Source organism: Plecotus auritus (assembly GCF_963455305.1).
Source record: "Plecotus auritus genome assembly, chromosome: 4".
Classification (NCBI taxonomy): domain Eukaryota; kingdom Metazoa; phylum Chordata; class Mammalia; order Chiroptera; family Vespertilionidae; genus Plecotus; species Plecotus auritus.
The window spans coordinates 83,198,938-83,213,564 of record NC_137775.1 but is presented as its reverse complement, the minus strand read 5'-3'; the positions used below and the strand labels follow the sequence as shown (position 1 = coordinate 83,213,564).

Genomic DNA, 14,627 nt, shown 5'->3' with positions numbered 1-14,627 from the left:
AAATGATTCTTAATTACTTCTCTATTCTTCATATTTAAAAATTTATTTCAAATATAATCATATGTCTTGACTTTATTTTATGAACATCCTATAAAAACTCAAAAAGACTGTTTCATCAACCTATAACATCTTTTAAACTCTTCTAATTCCCCCCACACTCAATATAGTCAATAATTGAAAAAACTGATTTACTGTCATTTTAATAAGTCTGTGACAACTGGAGCTAGTGAGTACTATAAACCAATAATAATAATTCCCAGATGGTAATTTTGAGGGTTGACTTCTCATTCTCTCCATCACAAGTCTATGCATCAATACTTCCAGGGCAAGAAAATAATTGCAAATGTAGATTAACTGCTGATTCAACAGGGGTGGGGTAGGGGCAAAGTAGAGGAATAATCAGTTGCTAAATAAATCATCTGGTCAGCTGATAGTCACAGGAAAGCAAACACCCAGAGACATTATGAAATGACAATCTTAAGTATTAGATGTTCCTATGAATTTTAGAAATAAAGACTGGAGATAGCACTTTAATCCTGGGTCTTCTGAAGAAAATTTGAGTGCCATGGGCTCATCATAAACATGTCCTAAGAGAGAAATGGGCATAAGGGCCCTAGAGGAAGAAAGTTTGGGGGAGTCCACAATTTCTTTTACTTATATTCATTTGTTCAATACTAATTTTATTGAATCATTATGTTTCAAAATGGTAATAGGTATTATAATACAAATACACACATAATAAAAACCCTATTCTTACACTTCATATTATCTACAAGAAGAGATGGGAAATTTTTAAAGATATGTAGGGGCTATGAATATTGGTTAGTGCAAGTATATGGAGCCAGCACACAGCAAGGCTCTCGAAACGTGTACAGAAAACCAGAGAAAATGAGTTTCATGCAGAGTTCCATGGAAGTTGAACATTATGAATTGAAAAGCACAACGAAGGTGAGTGTGGCTGAGACAAAATGCAAGGAAGGAGGGCAGCATGTTGAGACCATGCTAGAATTATAAACAGGAAACAGGTCATAAAGGGCCCATGAGATACTTAAAATGTTGGACTTTCTTTTAAAGGCACTGAGAAAACTTTAAAAGTTTCAAACAGGGGAATGAATGAAGAGCAGGACCAGATCTGCAATTATAAAGTTCAAGAATGGGAGCATAGCAAGGTGGCAAGCTAAGAAGCTGTTGTGATTATGCAGGTGAGAGGTATGGTGGCCTGGACTAGGGGAGGAAGTTGGGAAGGACAGAAGTAGAAAGATTCAAGAGGAATTTTTGGGAGAAGTAAAATGGACTGTACTTGGTAGATTACTTATATGTGAAATAAGCATTTCTCAGAATCCCCAGGGGAAAACAGCTCTGTGGATAAAGACCATAAAACTGAGTTTGGGCAAATCAGGTTTTAGATGCCCATTAAACACTCTAGTGAAAATATTTAAAGCATTGTTGCTCAATAGAAATATAATGCAAACCATTAATGCAAGCCAAAGACATAATCTTAAATTTTACAGTAGCTATATTAAAAAGTAAAAAAGGTGAAATTAATTATAATAATATATTTCACCCAGTGTATCCAAAATATTATCATTTCAACATAATCAATATAAAGAAATTGAGATCTTTTACATTCTTTTTTCTAGCGAGTCTTAGAAATGTGGTGTATAATTTAGAATTACGTCACATCTCAATTTTGAATGAGCCATATGTGGCTACAATATTGGACAGTGCGGATCCTAAGGGCAATTGGATTAGTGCAGTGGTCGGCAAACTGTGGCTCATGAGCCACATGCGGCTCTTGAGCCGTGGTTTGCCGCTCTGTTGACTAATGAGTTTGCCGACCACTGGATTAGTGGGTCTGGAGCTCAGTATAGCTGTAGAGTCTAAATGAAGAAAACCTGGAAGCATCAGTGAATGTTAACTGAAGTGGTGAAATAACCCAGATCACCTGGGAAGAGTATGACTTGAGAGAAAGGAAAGCTCCTCACAGAATCCTAAGAAACACCAGCACTTAAGAGACAAGGAGAGGAGCTTATAAAGGAGATCTGGAAGGAGCACACAAAAATGCATAGCTCATGGACACAGACAATTGGGTGGTGAAGGCCTGAGGATGGGGGATAGGGCAGGGGCGGGCTAGAAGAGATCAATGGGGCAAAGGGGGGGACATATGTAACACTTTTAGTAAAGATTTAAAATAAAATAAAAAATTTTTAAAAAGAACAGGTCTAACTGACATATAGGAAAAAAAATATTATTGGGGATAGTATGCTCATTCCATGTAATTATCCCTGTGCAGAAGAAAACATTTATCTAAATTTGGGGATGGATAAATCCGAGCGCTGTGTTAGGCATGTCATCATTATGGAACCTCTGGAGAAAATGAGTCACTGACGTATTTTTCCAAAATGAAGTTCTGCCTTACATTGGTAGGGCTAACTCCATCCCTGTCTTATCATGAAGGGTGAGCTGAGCAGATCAGATTGGTAGAAAGAGAAGCTTGGAAAAGAACACTATCCAGAATACCTGTGGCTCCTACAGAAAGCCTGTTTTAGAACTGGTGAGTGAGGGAGGGAACAATGTAAGCAGCTCTCATGAACGTCAAGTATGTCGGCATTTTAACAAAGCATAAAACTAGACTCTGCCCTATAGAGGTTGTCAACTTTTTCTTCACCCAAATATTAAGTGTAATATTAAGTGTAATATTTAGGTGAAGAAATATTTACATGCCTGTCAACCCAACTGCTAGGGTGGAGTCCAAGGAAGCTATAAAACAGGCTGCACCACAAATGTGGGTACCCATCTGACTTAAAAAAGGTAGTGAGGGGCAGGGACAGAAGGTTGCCAATGTCAAACAAAAAACTAATAGTGAAATTGGACCATCGAGGGGACTTCCAAGGAAGAAATTCCATTCCAATCATTTGGTTGTTTGCAAAAGGAAAATGTGGTGCCTTGTTCACACAGCTATGCAAGGCCACACTCTGGGACCTCATGGTGAGGGAGGGTGTAAGAGTGGAAAGTGAAGACAGCAGGGTGCTTGTGCCATATCAGATCTCCATCAGCATGCAACCCCAAAAGATCATGACTGTGAGAGCTTTGTAAATCAACTCTTAGGGTGCTTGCTCCAGGGCAAGAAGCACAACAAATTAATCCTGTCTCCCTGAAATGCAGCAAAGTTTGTATCCACGCTGAATTCAAATTGCTCATTAGCTCTGACATATTCCTAATGAGGTTATAATGCTCTGGGACAAAGATCAAGTCATTCAGCACAAATGCGAGGGATAGAATCATAGAAGGATAAGGTTAGAAGGACCTGAGGGCAGTGCTTCTCAAACTTGAATATAAATCACCTGAGGGTCCTGATTCAGGATGTCTGGGGCGAAGTCTTTGATTCCCCCTTCTGACAGAACCCCGGGGGATGCTGGTGCACTTTGACTAGCAAGTCCCTAGAGACCATCTAATCCAATCACCTTATCCTAGAGATGGGGACTCTAGAGCAAGAGACATAACTGAGTCTTCCCTGGGGCTAACTCAAAATAGTTGGGCATTTGTCCATAGACCTGTGGATCAACCTGAGAATTTTTAATATAATCACAGAGAGTAGAGTGACCAGCCATCCTGGTTTTCTCAAGACTGAAGGAGTTTCTAGAACATGAGACTTTCTATTTTAAAACCAGGAAAATTCCAGATAAACCAAGACAAGTTTTTCACCCTAGTAAAAGCCTTTTGAATCAGCTTGGAATATTGTTTCAGGATTATTATTTTTTTACCTTGTCAGTCTTTAAGTGCTGCTAAGGTAAGCACCTAAGTGTCCTGTCCTAAAGCTCTCCAAGACAGATGCTCAGTAAGATTATTTCTGTAGAGTCTTCTAACACCAGCGCTAAGTGCCTCTGTAAGAGATAGTGTCCCAATAGGTTTCAAAATAAGGCATAAAAAAGGAGTTTAAAGAACACAGACAAATATGTGTCATAGAAGCACATACTGTTCTTTTTAATTTTCCTCACTTGAAAAAAAATGCATCTAAGAAATAATTCATTAACTGACAAATATGAAAACACTCATTAAAACACCTTTGGTAAAAACCACTAAAATAACAATAAAAACCAGGATGCATCTGTGAGAATTTTTTAAAAGTCATGCTCTGCACAATCAAAATGATTAAAAATTAAAATATATCCCTCCACATTGCTATTTTACTCACTGGAATTGGACCCATTAACATTACATAGAATAATACACAGTCTGGACAGCAAAAGTAGAAAAAAAATTCAAATTACTAGATGCTAGCACTGTTTTACTAAGGCTTTTAAAACAGAATGTCAAGATACTGATTCCATAGGCATTCAAAATGCAGACTGTGCAATACTGACCACATTGACTCACTCTCTGGAGTTTACTGGCTTAAAAAAGATGCCAACATGCTCTAGCTCAGTGGTCAGCAAACTGCGGCTCACAAGCCACATGCGGCTCTTTGGCTCCTTGAGTGTGGCTCTTCCACAAAATACCACAGCCTGGGCGAGTCTATTTTGAAGAAGTGGCGTTAGAAGAAGTTTAAGTTTAAAAAATTTGGCTCTCAAAAGAAATTTCAATCGTTGTACTGTTGATATTTGGCTCTGTAGACTAATGAGTTTGCCGACCACCGCTCTAGCTGAATCACTTGACTTAGTTAGTATTCCTGCCGTTAGAACACTTAAAAGAAAGGAAGGAAAGAAGTGTGGCTAAATATATACAATGCGTCTGAAACAGGTAAAAGAACCCCAGACACTCAACAATCATTACCTGGAAATTAAAGAGGGCAGAAGCAACCCTATTATGCATTATAAAGATCCCAGCTGCTGACTTAATGGTATTTTGACTAGTATAACCAAAGGGTCCTTGCTCCAATATTAATAGGAAATGTATTGTACGAATCCAATAGTTCATGAAATTAACAAGGAAAATGAACTGGCGTGAAGCAACTTTGCAAGTAATAGGAAGGCATCAGCAATTGCTTCCCTGGAGCATATGGAATACTTAAAAAGAGCTTTGGGAGAGTAAACATGTGTAAATGAGAATGGACATTATTGGAATTTTTAATAATACTTTTAATTTAAGTACATTTCACCCAGATAGTGTGGCTCACTAGTTGAGTATCGACCCATGAACCAGGAGGTCACGGTTCAATTCCCAGTCAGGGCACATGCCCAGGTTGTGGGTTGTGGGTCATAGGTGGTGTGCAGGAGGCAGCCGATGGATGTTTCTCTCTCATCATTGTTGTTTCTTTTTCTCTCTCTCCTTTACTCTCTGAAATCAATAAAAATATATTAATTTAAATACATTTCAAATGTTCTGTTGGTTGCAAATTTTTTTCAAGAGGGAGCTATTAGCTCAAAATGTCAATAAGAGGTCATGGACTATGAGTTCTGGTCCAGTGATATTGAAAGTTAGCTGCCATTTGAATCAGTCTAAAACTACCATAATCATAAACTTATAATTTGACAGCTGTCAAAATTATTCACCATCACTTGTGTAGAACTAAATACTTAAAATAGAATCTAGAAAACAATTTCCCTTTTATAAACCTCAACATCACTTCTCAGCCTTTTGGCTAAGATTAAGTGTATAAACCTTAACAGCCTGAATGATGCATGCTCATTGGTAAACTGAAAAGTAAAGTTAATTCAACTTACAATCCAATAGACATACGATGAAAGAAAACATCTTCCCCACAGACACTGCCAGGGACAATCTGACTGACTCTGGCATTGACCAAACAAGAATTTGAGAGGGTTTCCATAGAAGCAAGAATGTGACTTCCATTTTTCCCAGACAGAGACCCATCCAAGTCTTCCAAAATTGCTGCGTGAGGAAATGGAAATGCTACTATGTTGGGAGAGTTTGTAAACTTTAACTGGTTGGTCTTCACAGTAAATCCACCTATAAAATGGAAGATAAGAGTGTTACATAAGGCACAGCAGATTATTATAACAAATGGCAGCTGAATTTGCTGGGATATATTCAGTACTTTAAATTGCATATTTATACAGTTTTGTTCAAGAAAAAAAAAATCATGAGTGCTTAGTGTATGCCAGGCTCTGTGGTATGTACTGGAGGCACAGTGGAAAACAAGAGCAATATTGATATTGCCTTCATACGGTCTGCATTTTAGGGCAGTGATTCTCAACCAGGGGTCATTTTGCCCTCCAGGGGACATCTGGCCCTATTTGGAATCATTTGGGGCTGTCACAATTATGTAGATGGCAGTGATATTGACATCTGGCGGGTAGAGGGAGGGATGCTGATTAACTTCCTCAATGCACAAGACAGTCCCCACAACAAAAAACAATTCAGCCCAAAACACTAATAGTGCCAAGGGTGAGAAACTGTTCTAGTGGGAAATAGAGACACGGAACACTAACTTACTAATTACTGACTACTAAAGGTGTCTTGGTTTAGTCTTTCCATCTGTCTGCTCCAGTTCTTCTGTGGTGAGTTTAACCCCGCCTCTTCTGAGGTTTATACTTGAAAGATTTACCCTCAAAAGCAACTTTCAATCATGTGGACAAAGAGTAATAGTAACACACTTTTTAAGTATTAGCTCTAGAGCTATCTTCTTAGCAGTCTGTCTCTCACACCACCTCCATGTGATTTGTCAGAACTGCCAGTAGTCCAGTTGCCCAGGAAGGAACTATGGCAGTGGTCTTCTAAACCACACAGCCCTGTCATTAAAATATTTACATTAAGCACATATCTCTCTGTACATATGCGACTATACGTCTTTATTATGTACATTATGAAATAGACAAAAAGGAAAATAAAAAAGAATAAGATACAGATAAATAGAAGCCCTGGTGCTTTCACTCGGCATCCCAGTTGAGTCCATGCAGTGAATTAAGTCCCACATTCAAGACTCCATGATTAACCTCTGGCAACTTCTAAAGTTCATCTCATACCACAACCACCTGAAACTACAATTCAGTACTATTGGGATTTTTTTTGCATATGCTATTTCTAATACTTAGAAACTCTTCTCGGCACATTCTCTCTTGCAAATATCCATTCACCTTTCAAAACCCTGCTTAAGAGTCATCTCTATGGCCCTGGCCAGTGTGGCTCAGTTGGCCAAGCATCATCCCATACATCAAAATGCCGTTGATTCCATTCCCAGCTGGGGAACAAGCACAGGTTACTGGCTTGATCCCTAGTAGGGAAAGTGCAGGAGGCAGCCGATAGATATTTCTCTCTCTCCCTCTCACTTCCTTTCTCTCTAAAACCAATTTTTTAAAAATATTTAAAAAAAATAAAAAGAGTCACATCTCACCTGACCTCCTTCCTTGCTCTTTTTTAAAAAAATATATTTTATTAATTTTTTACAAAGAGAAAGGGAGAGGGATAAAGAGTCAAAAACATCAATGAGAGAGAATCATCAATCAGCTGCCTCCTGCACAGCCCCCACTGGGGATGTGCCCGCAACCAAGGCACATGCCCTTGACCGGGATCGAACCCGGGACCCTTGAGTCTGCAGGCCAATTCTCTATCCACTGAGCCAAACCAGGTGGGGCCCTTCCTTGCTCTTTTCAATGACCTTGTTCAGTTTTCTAGGACTGTACTCATCACACTCTAGTACAGAGACCAGATTAAACAATTAATTTTGGGCCTAGATCAAGAGCTTCTGGAAGAGAAGAACTATGTGTTTTTCATTTTTGTACTCCCCAGTTCCTTAAACAAACCTGGAATAGACAGTCTTTAAACAAATAAACAATATGACTTAGCAAGATTATGCAGTGAGAAGGAATTAGAGCTAATAAGGAACAGAGTGCTTTTTTATGTGTCTTATAAATGATGTGAAACAATGAAGCTTTAAAGAATGAAGAGTTGTGAGTTGAAGTGAAGGTCCTAAGTTATTTTTATTCCTATTATTTACAATTTTAAGTCAGATGCCACCCAAATAAACACAGTCTTTGGCTCTGCTTATACAGAAGGAAAAAAAAAAGTAAAGTAGAGACTTGCTGATTATTCATTTAATTAAAAAAACAAACAATTATCTAAATTGGTGATTCAAACCACAAGAGCATATTTACTTGAATTACTTGGTTTGGCTGTTTACAAAGATCAAATCAACTAGATTGCTCCCCACTCCTTTTCACCTTAGCCCATGAGTCCTCCAAAGTATTTCTCACCACCTCTGAGCTGTGGGTAACAATTGAACAAAAATTCCTATGGTTCTCTTTGTGCATACAACAAACCTTGGGCTGTTGAAAACATAAAGTACTAAATTCTGTCCCTTTCAGTAAAGATTGCATATATGTTAGTTTATATTCATATGTCTATCCATTCAACTTTATCCAGTAATTTAATCAATGAGTCTATTAGGCACAGGCTACTAGGTACTAATGATAAAACTGTGAGAAGAGACATAGTCCCTGCCTTTGTGAAGCTCAGAGTCCAGCAGAGACACAGTGTCATAATAATAGTGTGATAGACGCCATCATGGGATGAGAATGGGGAGCTACAGGAGCCATATTGAGAATACCTGGCCTCATCTAGGATTTATTTTAGGTGATTTGAGCAGCAGTTTCTATCGATGCAATTTTATAACTGAAAGAAATAATGAGTCACAAAGGCTTTGCCACTATTTATCATATTTACTTGAGTGTTTGCCTTATTTACTGTTTGTCTTATCTATCCAATCAACTTACCTTGTCCTCGGGAACAGCCCGAACAGGTTCTAATGGACACGCAGTCAGTGAGATCAAAATTAACAAAAGTTGTGTTAGATACCATCAGTTCCCATCTTTTGGGAGTTTTTATCCCTGCTGACATACACAGGCTTTCCTATGATTCACAAGGGGGAAAAGAAGGTAAGAAAAAGAAGAGAACTAGTACAATTTGTAATGCACAAATAGAAACAATCTTATCTAATAAAAGAGTAATATTCAAATTGACCATACCTCTGCTACACCCACAAGCCACACCCACCAGCCAATCAGGAGTGGGTATGCAAATTAACTGAACCAAGATGGCTGCAGCCATGGAGAGAGCAGGAGGCTTGGGTTTCCCTGGCAATGGAGGAAGCCAAGCTTTCCGCCTGCCTTGGCCTACTGGGCCTCCACTTAAGGCTACAAAGTTTCAATTATAGAAGATAAATAAATCCCAACAAAAATGGTGGCAGCCATGGAGCTGGAGAGAGCAGGAGGCTTGAGTTGCCCCAGGCGATGGAGGAAGCCAAGTTTCCGCAGCCCTAGCCTACTTGGCCTCTACTTAAGGCTACAAAGTTTCAATTATAGAAGATAGATAAATCCCAACAAAAATGGATGCAGCCACAGAGCAAGCAGGAGGCTTGGCTTCGCTCAGGGCTACAAAGTTTCAATTATAGAAGATAAATAAATCCCAGATACCAGGGAATCCACTTGGGTCGCCTGGGGGCATGGCCACCACAGGCCCCTCGCCCCGGCCGCCCCACGCCCCAAGGGAACCCCCACCCTGATCCGGGACACCCTTCAGGGCAAACCAGGCAGCCCCCACCTGTGCTCCAGGCCTCTATCCTATCTAATAAAAGAGTAATATGCAAATTAACCATCACTCCAACACTCCAAGATGGCTGCCCCCATGTGGTCAAAGATGACTGACCTCATGTGGACACAAGATGGCCACCACAAGATGGCCAGCTGGGGAGGGCAGTTGGGAGGGACCAGGTCTGCAAGGGAGGGCAGTTGTGGGTGATCAGGCCAGCAGGGGAGGGCAGTTAGGGGTGACCAGGCTGGCAGAGGAGGGAAATTGGGGGCAACCAGGCCTGCAAGGAAGGGTAGTTGGGGGGGACCCAGGCCTGCAGGGGAGAGCAGTTGGGGGGGACCAGGCATGCAAGGGAGGGCCGTTGGGGGCAATCAAGCCTGTGGGGAGGGCAGTTAGGGGCAAACAGGCTGGCAGGGGAGCAGTTAGGCATCAATCAGGCTGGCAGAGGAGTGGTTAGGAGGTGATCAGGCTGGCAGGCAGAAGCGGTTAGGGGCAATCAGGAAGGCAGGCAGGTGAGCAGTTGGGAGCCAGTAGTCCTGGATTGTGAGAGGGATGTCCGACTGCCCGTTTAGGCCGGATTGGGCCTAAATGGGCAGTCGGACATCCCTCGAGGGGTCCCAGATTGGAGAGGGCACAGGCTGGGCTGAGGGACACACACTCCCCGTGCACAAATTTTGGCAGCGGGCCTCTAGTTAAGAAAATAAATAGACAAGCTTCAGACTGAGAGAAAATATTTACAAATCATATACATGACAAAAGATCACCATAAAATACACTATATTTTTATGAGAATGATAAGTAAAAAATTGTGATGATACCAAATGCTAATGAGGATAAGGGACAACTACAATTCTCATATATTGCCGGTGGGAGTACAAATTGACACAGCCATTGTGGCAAATAGTTTGGCAGTTTCCGACCTAGTTAAACATACCCTTATCATACAGCCTAGTAATTCAACTCTTAGTGTATACCTTTGAGAAATGAAAATTATGTTCAAAACTGTCAAACCTCAGAGGGAAGGCAGGGGAGGGTGGGGGAAGGGGGTAGAGATCAACCAAAGGGCTTGCATGCATGCATATAAGCATCACCAATGGACACAGATTCAAGGGGAGTGAGGGCATGTGCTTGGGGGGTGGGGGGTGGAGTGGAAGGAGACATATGTAATACTTTAATAAAGAATTTTAAAAAATAAAATTATATTCATATAAAAACTTTATGCACATGGCCATAACACTTTCATTTGTAAGTATAAAATCAGGAAACAACTCAAATGCCCTTCACAAATGAATGGATAAACAAACTGTGGTATAACCTTATAGTAGAATACTACCCAACAATCATAAGGAATAAAATATTGTTTTTTGCAACAAATTAGATAAACTCCCTAAAGGCATCTGGGAGTGAGAGAAGCCGGTGCCAAAGGTTTCACACTATCTGATTCCTTTTATATGAATGATGGTTGAAAAGACAGAGAATAGATGAGTGATTCCCAGGGGTTGATGTGAGAGGAGGATGTGGCTACAAAGAATGAGCTGGAGGGAGTTTATGGGGTTGATGCAACTGTTCTGCATCCTGATTGTGGTGGTGGTGGTTACACCAGTCTATACATATGTTAAAAACTGGACATTGTACATCAAAAAAAAAGTCAGGCCCTCGCTGGTTTGGCTCAGTGGATAGAGCAACAGCTCATAGACTGAAGGGTCTCAGGATCAATTCTGGTCAAGGGCAAGTTCCTCGGTTGGAGGCTCTGACCCTGGGGGGTATACAGGAGGCAACCAATTGATATGTCTCTCTCACATTGATGTTTCTCTCTGTGTGTTTCTCCTCCTCCCTTCTACTCTCTCTAAAAAGTCAATGGAAAAATATTCTGGGGTAAGGATTAACAACAACTACAAAAAAGTCAGTTTTAATGTATGTTAATATAAAAATTAAAATTTAAAAACCTAAAAAAAATTGCTTCCAGAATTAAACCACAAAATTTCTTCAGCAAACTCCATCTAATCAAGTTGTTAGTGCTCCATTGTACATTTGAGGATCACCAGAAGTTTTCAGGGACTTCCAACAGGAAAGAGTGACAGAAACAAACAGAAGAAAAACAGTGGAGACAAAGCCAGTATAGAAATCAGAAGAAAACTTAAAATATCACCACTAATAACCACAGAGAAATAAATATACTATATCCATGAAACAAGAAGAAGCCAAAGAAAAGGAGGTGGGGGTCAGAAAGGAAAAGAGAATGAAAACAGGAGAGCAGAAATAACAAATTCAATAAGAAAAAATGACAAGGTAGCCTAGAAAGTAGAATAAAAATACAGTTGGGAAATCAGAGAGAAACTTAAGATTAGAAAACCAATTTAGGAGGTCCAATATCCAAATAATAATAGTTTTCAAAAAAGAAAAATAAAGAGGAGAGAATTATAAAATTCTCAAAGAAATAATACTGAAGGTTCTCCCCAGTGCCTAACACCAAGGATAGGACAAAAAGCCACACAAGGTACATCATATTGAAGTTGCAAAACCTCAGGAACAAGGACAAGATCCTAAAACCGTCCAAAAAGGAAACTAAAAGGTTACACATAAAAGACCTAGAATTAGCCCCGCCGGTGTGGCAGTGGATTGAGCATCATCCCATGGCCCAAGAAGTCCCCAGTTCGATTCCCAGTCAGGGCACATGACAGGGTTGTGGCTGGATCCTCAGTAAGGGGCATGAAGCAGGCAGCCGATCAATGTTTTTCCCTCATGAATGTTTCTCTCTCTCTCTCCCTCTCCTTTCCTTTATTTAAAAATCAATAAAAACATATTTTTTAAAAAGACCTAGAATTAGAGGACCTTAAAACTATTCAACCTCAAGACTAGAAGATAGAAGATACTGAAACACTGCCTTCAAAATAACAATTCAAAATGAACTTAACCTGGTATTCTATAACCGACAACCTACCGATAAGGGGTTCTCTGTTTGTAGCTCAAAACCTTTACCTTCTACAGACCCTTAATTTGTTAAGAAAGTTACTATAGGCTACACTCTAATAAATGAGGAATTAAATCAGAAAGGAGGAAGATGTGGGAGTTAGGAGCAAGAGTTTCAATAATGGGGAGACATGGAGAAAATATCCAGGATACTGGTCAAGAGAAATACCAGGATATAGCTGTGAAACTCCTCATCCGCATGCTAGTACAAGTGTGAACACTTGGGACTATTGTTTGGCATTATCCCCTAGAGCTGGAGGGACATCCTCTGAGCCAGCAGTTTACAACTTTGCATATATTCAACAGAAGTGCATGCACATATAGAGACATCAAAGATTGTTCATAACATCATCATCTGTAATGACTCCAAACTGCAAATAATCAAATGTCTATCAAGAGCAATATAGCTTTAAAAAAAAAAAAACTGTGGTACAGTCATAAAGTAGAAAACTGCATAGCAACTGGAAGAATAAAGTATTATAACATAAAAAATGAATGAATCTTGTAGACATAGTGTTGTGCCAAAGAAGCCAGACACTACAGAGCTATGATTCCATTTATATAAAGTTCAAAAACAGATTTGAAACCAAACTATATCTATAGAAGTCTGAATAATGTCCCTCTTCAGGAGGGGTCTGGGGGTTGGGTTAAATGAGAGGAGGTATGAGGGGTATCAGAGGAAGTGGTAATGTTCTATTATTGACAGGGTGCTATGCACATGATTTTTGCTTTTTAAAAATCTATTGAGATCTTTGCTTGTCATTTCTGCACTTTTCTCCATTAACATTATATTTCTATAAAACTTTTATTTTAAACAGTGGAACAAAATACTACAGAAAAGTAATACACAAGATGTGAAGGTGAAGAAAGAAAAGTGTTTGAAGTCCTTGCATTGCTCAGGTAAAATTTAACAGTGCTGATGTAATTTAGATTTTAAGACAAGCAGGCATGTTAAAAATTTAAATCCAATGATGAACATAATTATACAAAATTAATAACTTTAAAATGAATATATAGATATAGATATAGATATAGATATTATTGTGTGTATATATATATATATATATATATATATATATATATATGCCTAAGCGACCGTTGCAACTGAAGCAACCAAATGGACAACTGAATAGGCTGCATGGGGCGACCAGGCCAGCAGGGGGGGGCAGTTGGGGGTGACCAAGCCGGCAAAGGGGGGGGCAGTGAGGGGCGACCAGGCCGGTAGAGGGGGGCAGTGAGGGGCAACCAGGCTGGCAAGGGGGCAGTTGGGGGCGACCAGGCCAGCAGGGGGGGGCAGGTTGGAGTGATCAGGCAGGCAGGCAGGTGAACAGTTAGGAGCCAGTGGTCCTGGATTGTGAGAGGGATGTCCGACTGCCGGTTTAGGCCCGATCCCCAGGATCGGGCCTAAACTGGCAATCAGACATCCCCCAAGGGGTCCCAGATTGGAAAGGGTGCAGGCTGAGCTGAGGGGACCCCCCCCCCCGTGCACAAATTTCATGCACCAGGCCTCTAGTATACTAATAAAAGGGTAATATGCTAATTAGACCAGGAGACCTTCCGGGAGACCTTCCGGATGTCCTTCCGTACAAAGCCATGGTGGTGGAACTGAGGCAGAGGTGGTTAGGGGCGATCAGGCCAGGAGAGGAGGGCAGTTGGGGGTGATCAGGCCGGCAGGGGGGCAGTTGGGGGGGGGCAGGTCGGCAGGGGGGGGCCAGATGGGGGTGAGCAGGTCAGCAGGCAGAGTGGTTAGGGGCGATCAGGCAGGCAGGCAGGTGAGTGGTTAGGAGCCAGCGGTCCTGGATTGCGAGAGGGATGTCCGACTGCCGGTTTAGGCCCGATCCCAATTGGGCATCCCCCAAGGGGTCCCAGATTGGAGAGGGTGCAGGCCAGGCTGAGGGACACCCCCCTTCTGTGCATGAATTTCGTGCACCAGGCCACTAGTATATATATATTTGTCTTGTCAATGCAAGACAAATCAAGTTTAAAAAGTAGAGACGAAGAAAACATTGCAAACTGAAAGCACAAAATGAGATAGTAGAAATAAATGCAGATGTATGGGAGACATCAGTGTGCAGATGGTAATTGAAATCACTAGAGAAAATGAGATTTCTCCCAGGGAGAGCAAGTATTTTGAGAAGAGAAGGGCCCTTAGAACAGACTTTAGAGAAACA

At 40.8% G+C, this 14,627-nt stretch overlaps 1 protein-coding gene across 1 annotated transcript in view; it reads right to left on the bottom strand.

Annotated features, from left to right (window-relative positions):
* Positions 1-14,627, bottom strand: part of PKHD1 (PKHD1 ciliary IPT domain containing fibrocystin/polyductin) — a gene marked incomplete at both ends in the record, with an annotated part of 416,219 nt that overhangs the window by 209,388 nt on the left and 192,204 nt on the right. Inside the window, 2 exons of the mRNA XM_080665111.1 lie at positions 5,664-5,910; positions 8,673-8,808. Of these exons, the coding sequence (XP_080521237.1) occupies positions 5,664-5,910; positions 8,673-8,808 (383 nt within the window). The remainder of the gene's footprint in view (positions 1-5,663; positions 5,911-8,672; positions 8,809-14,627) is intronic.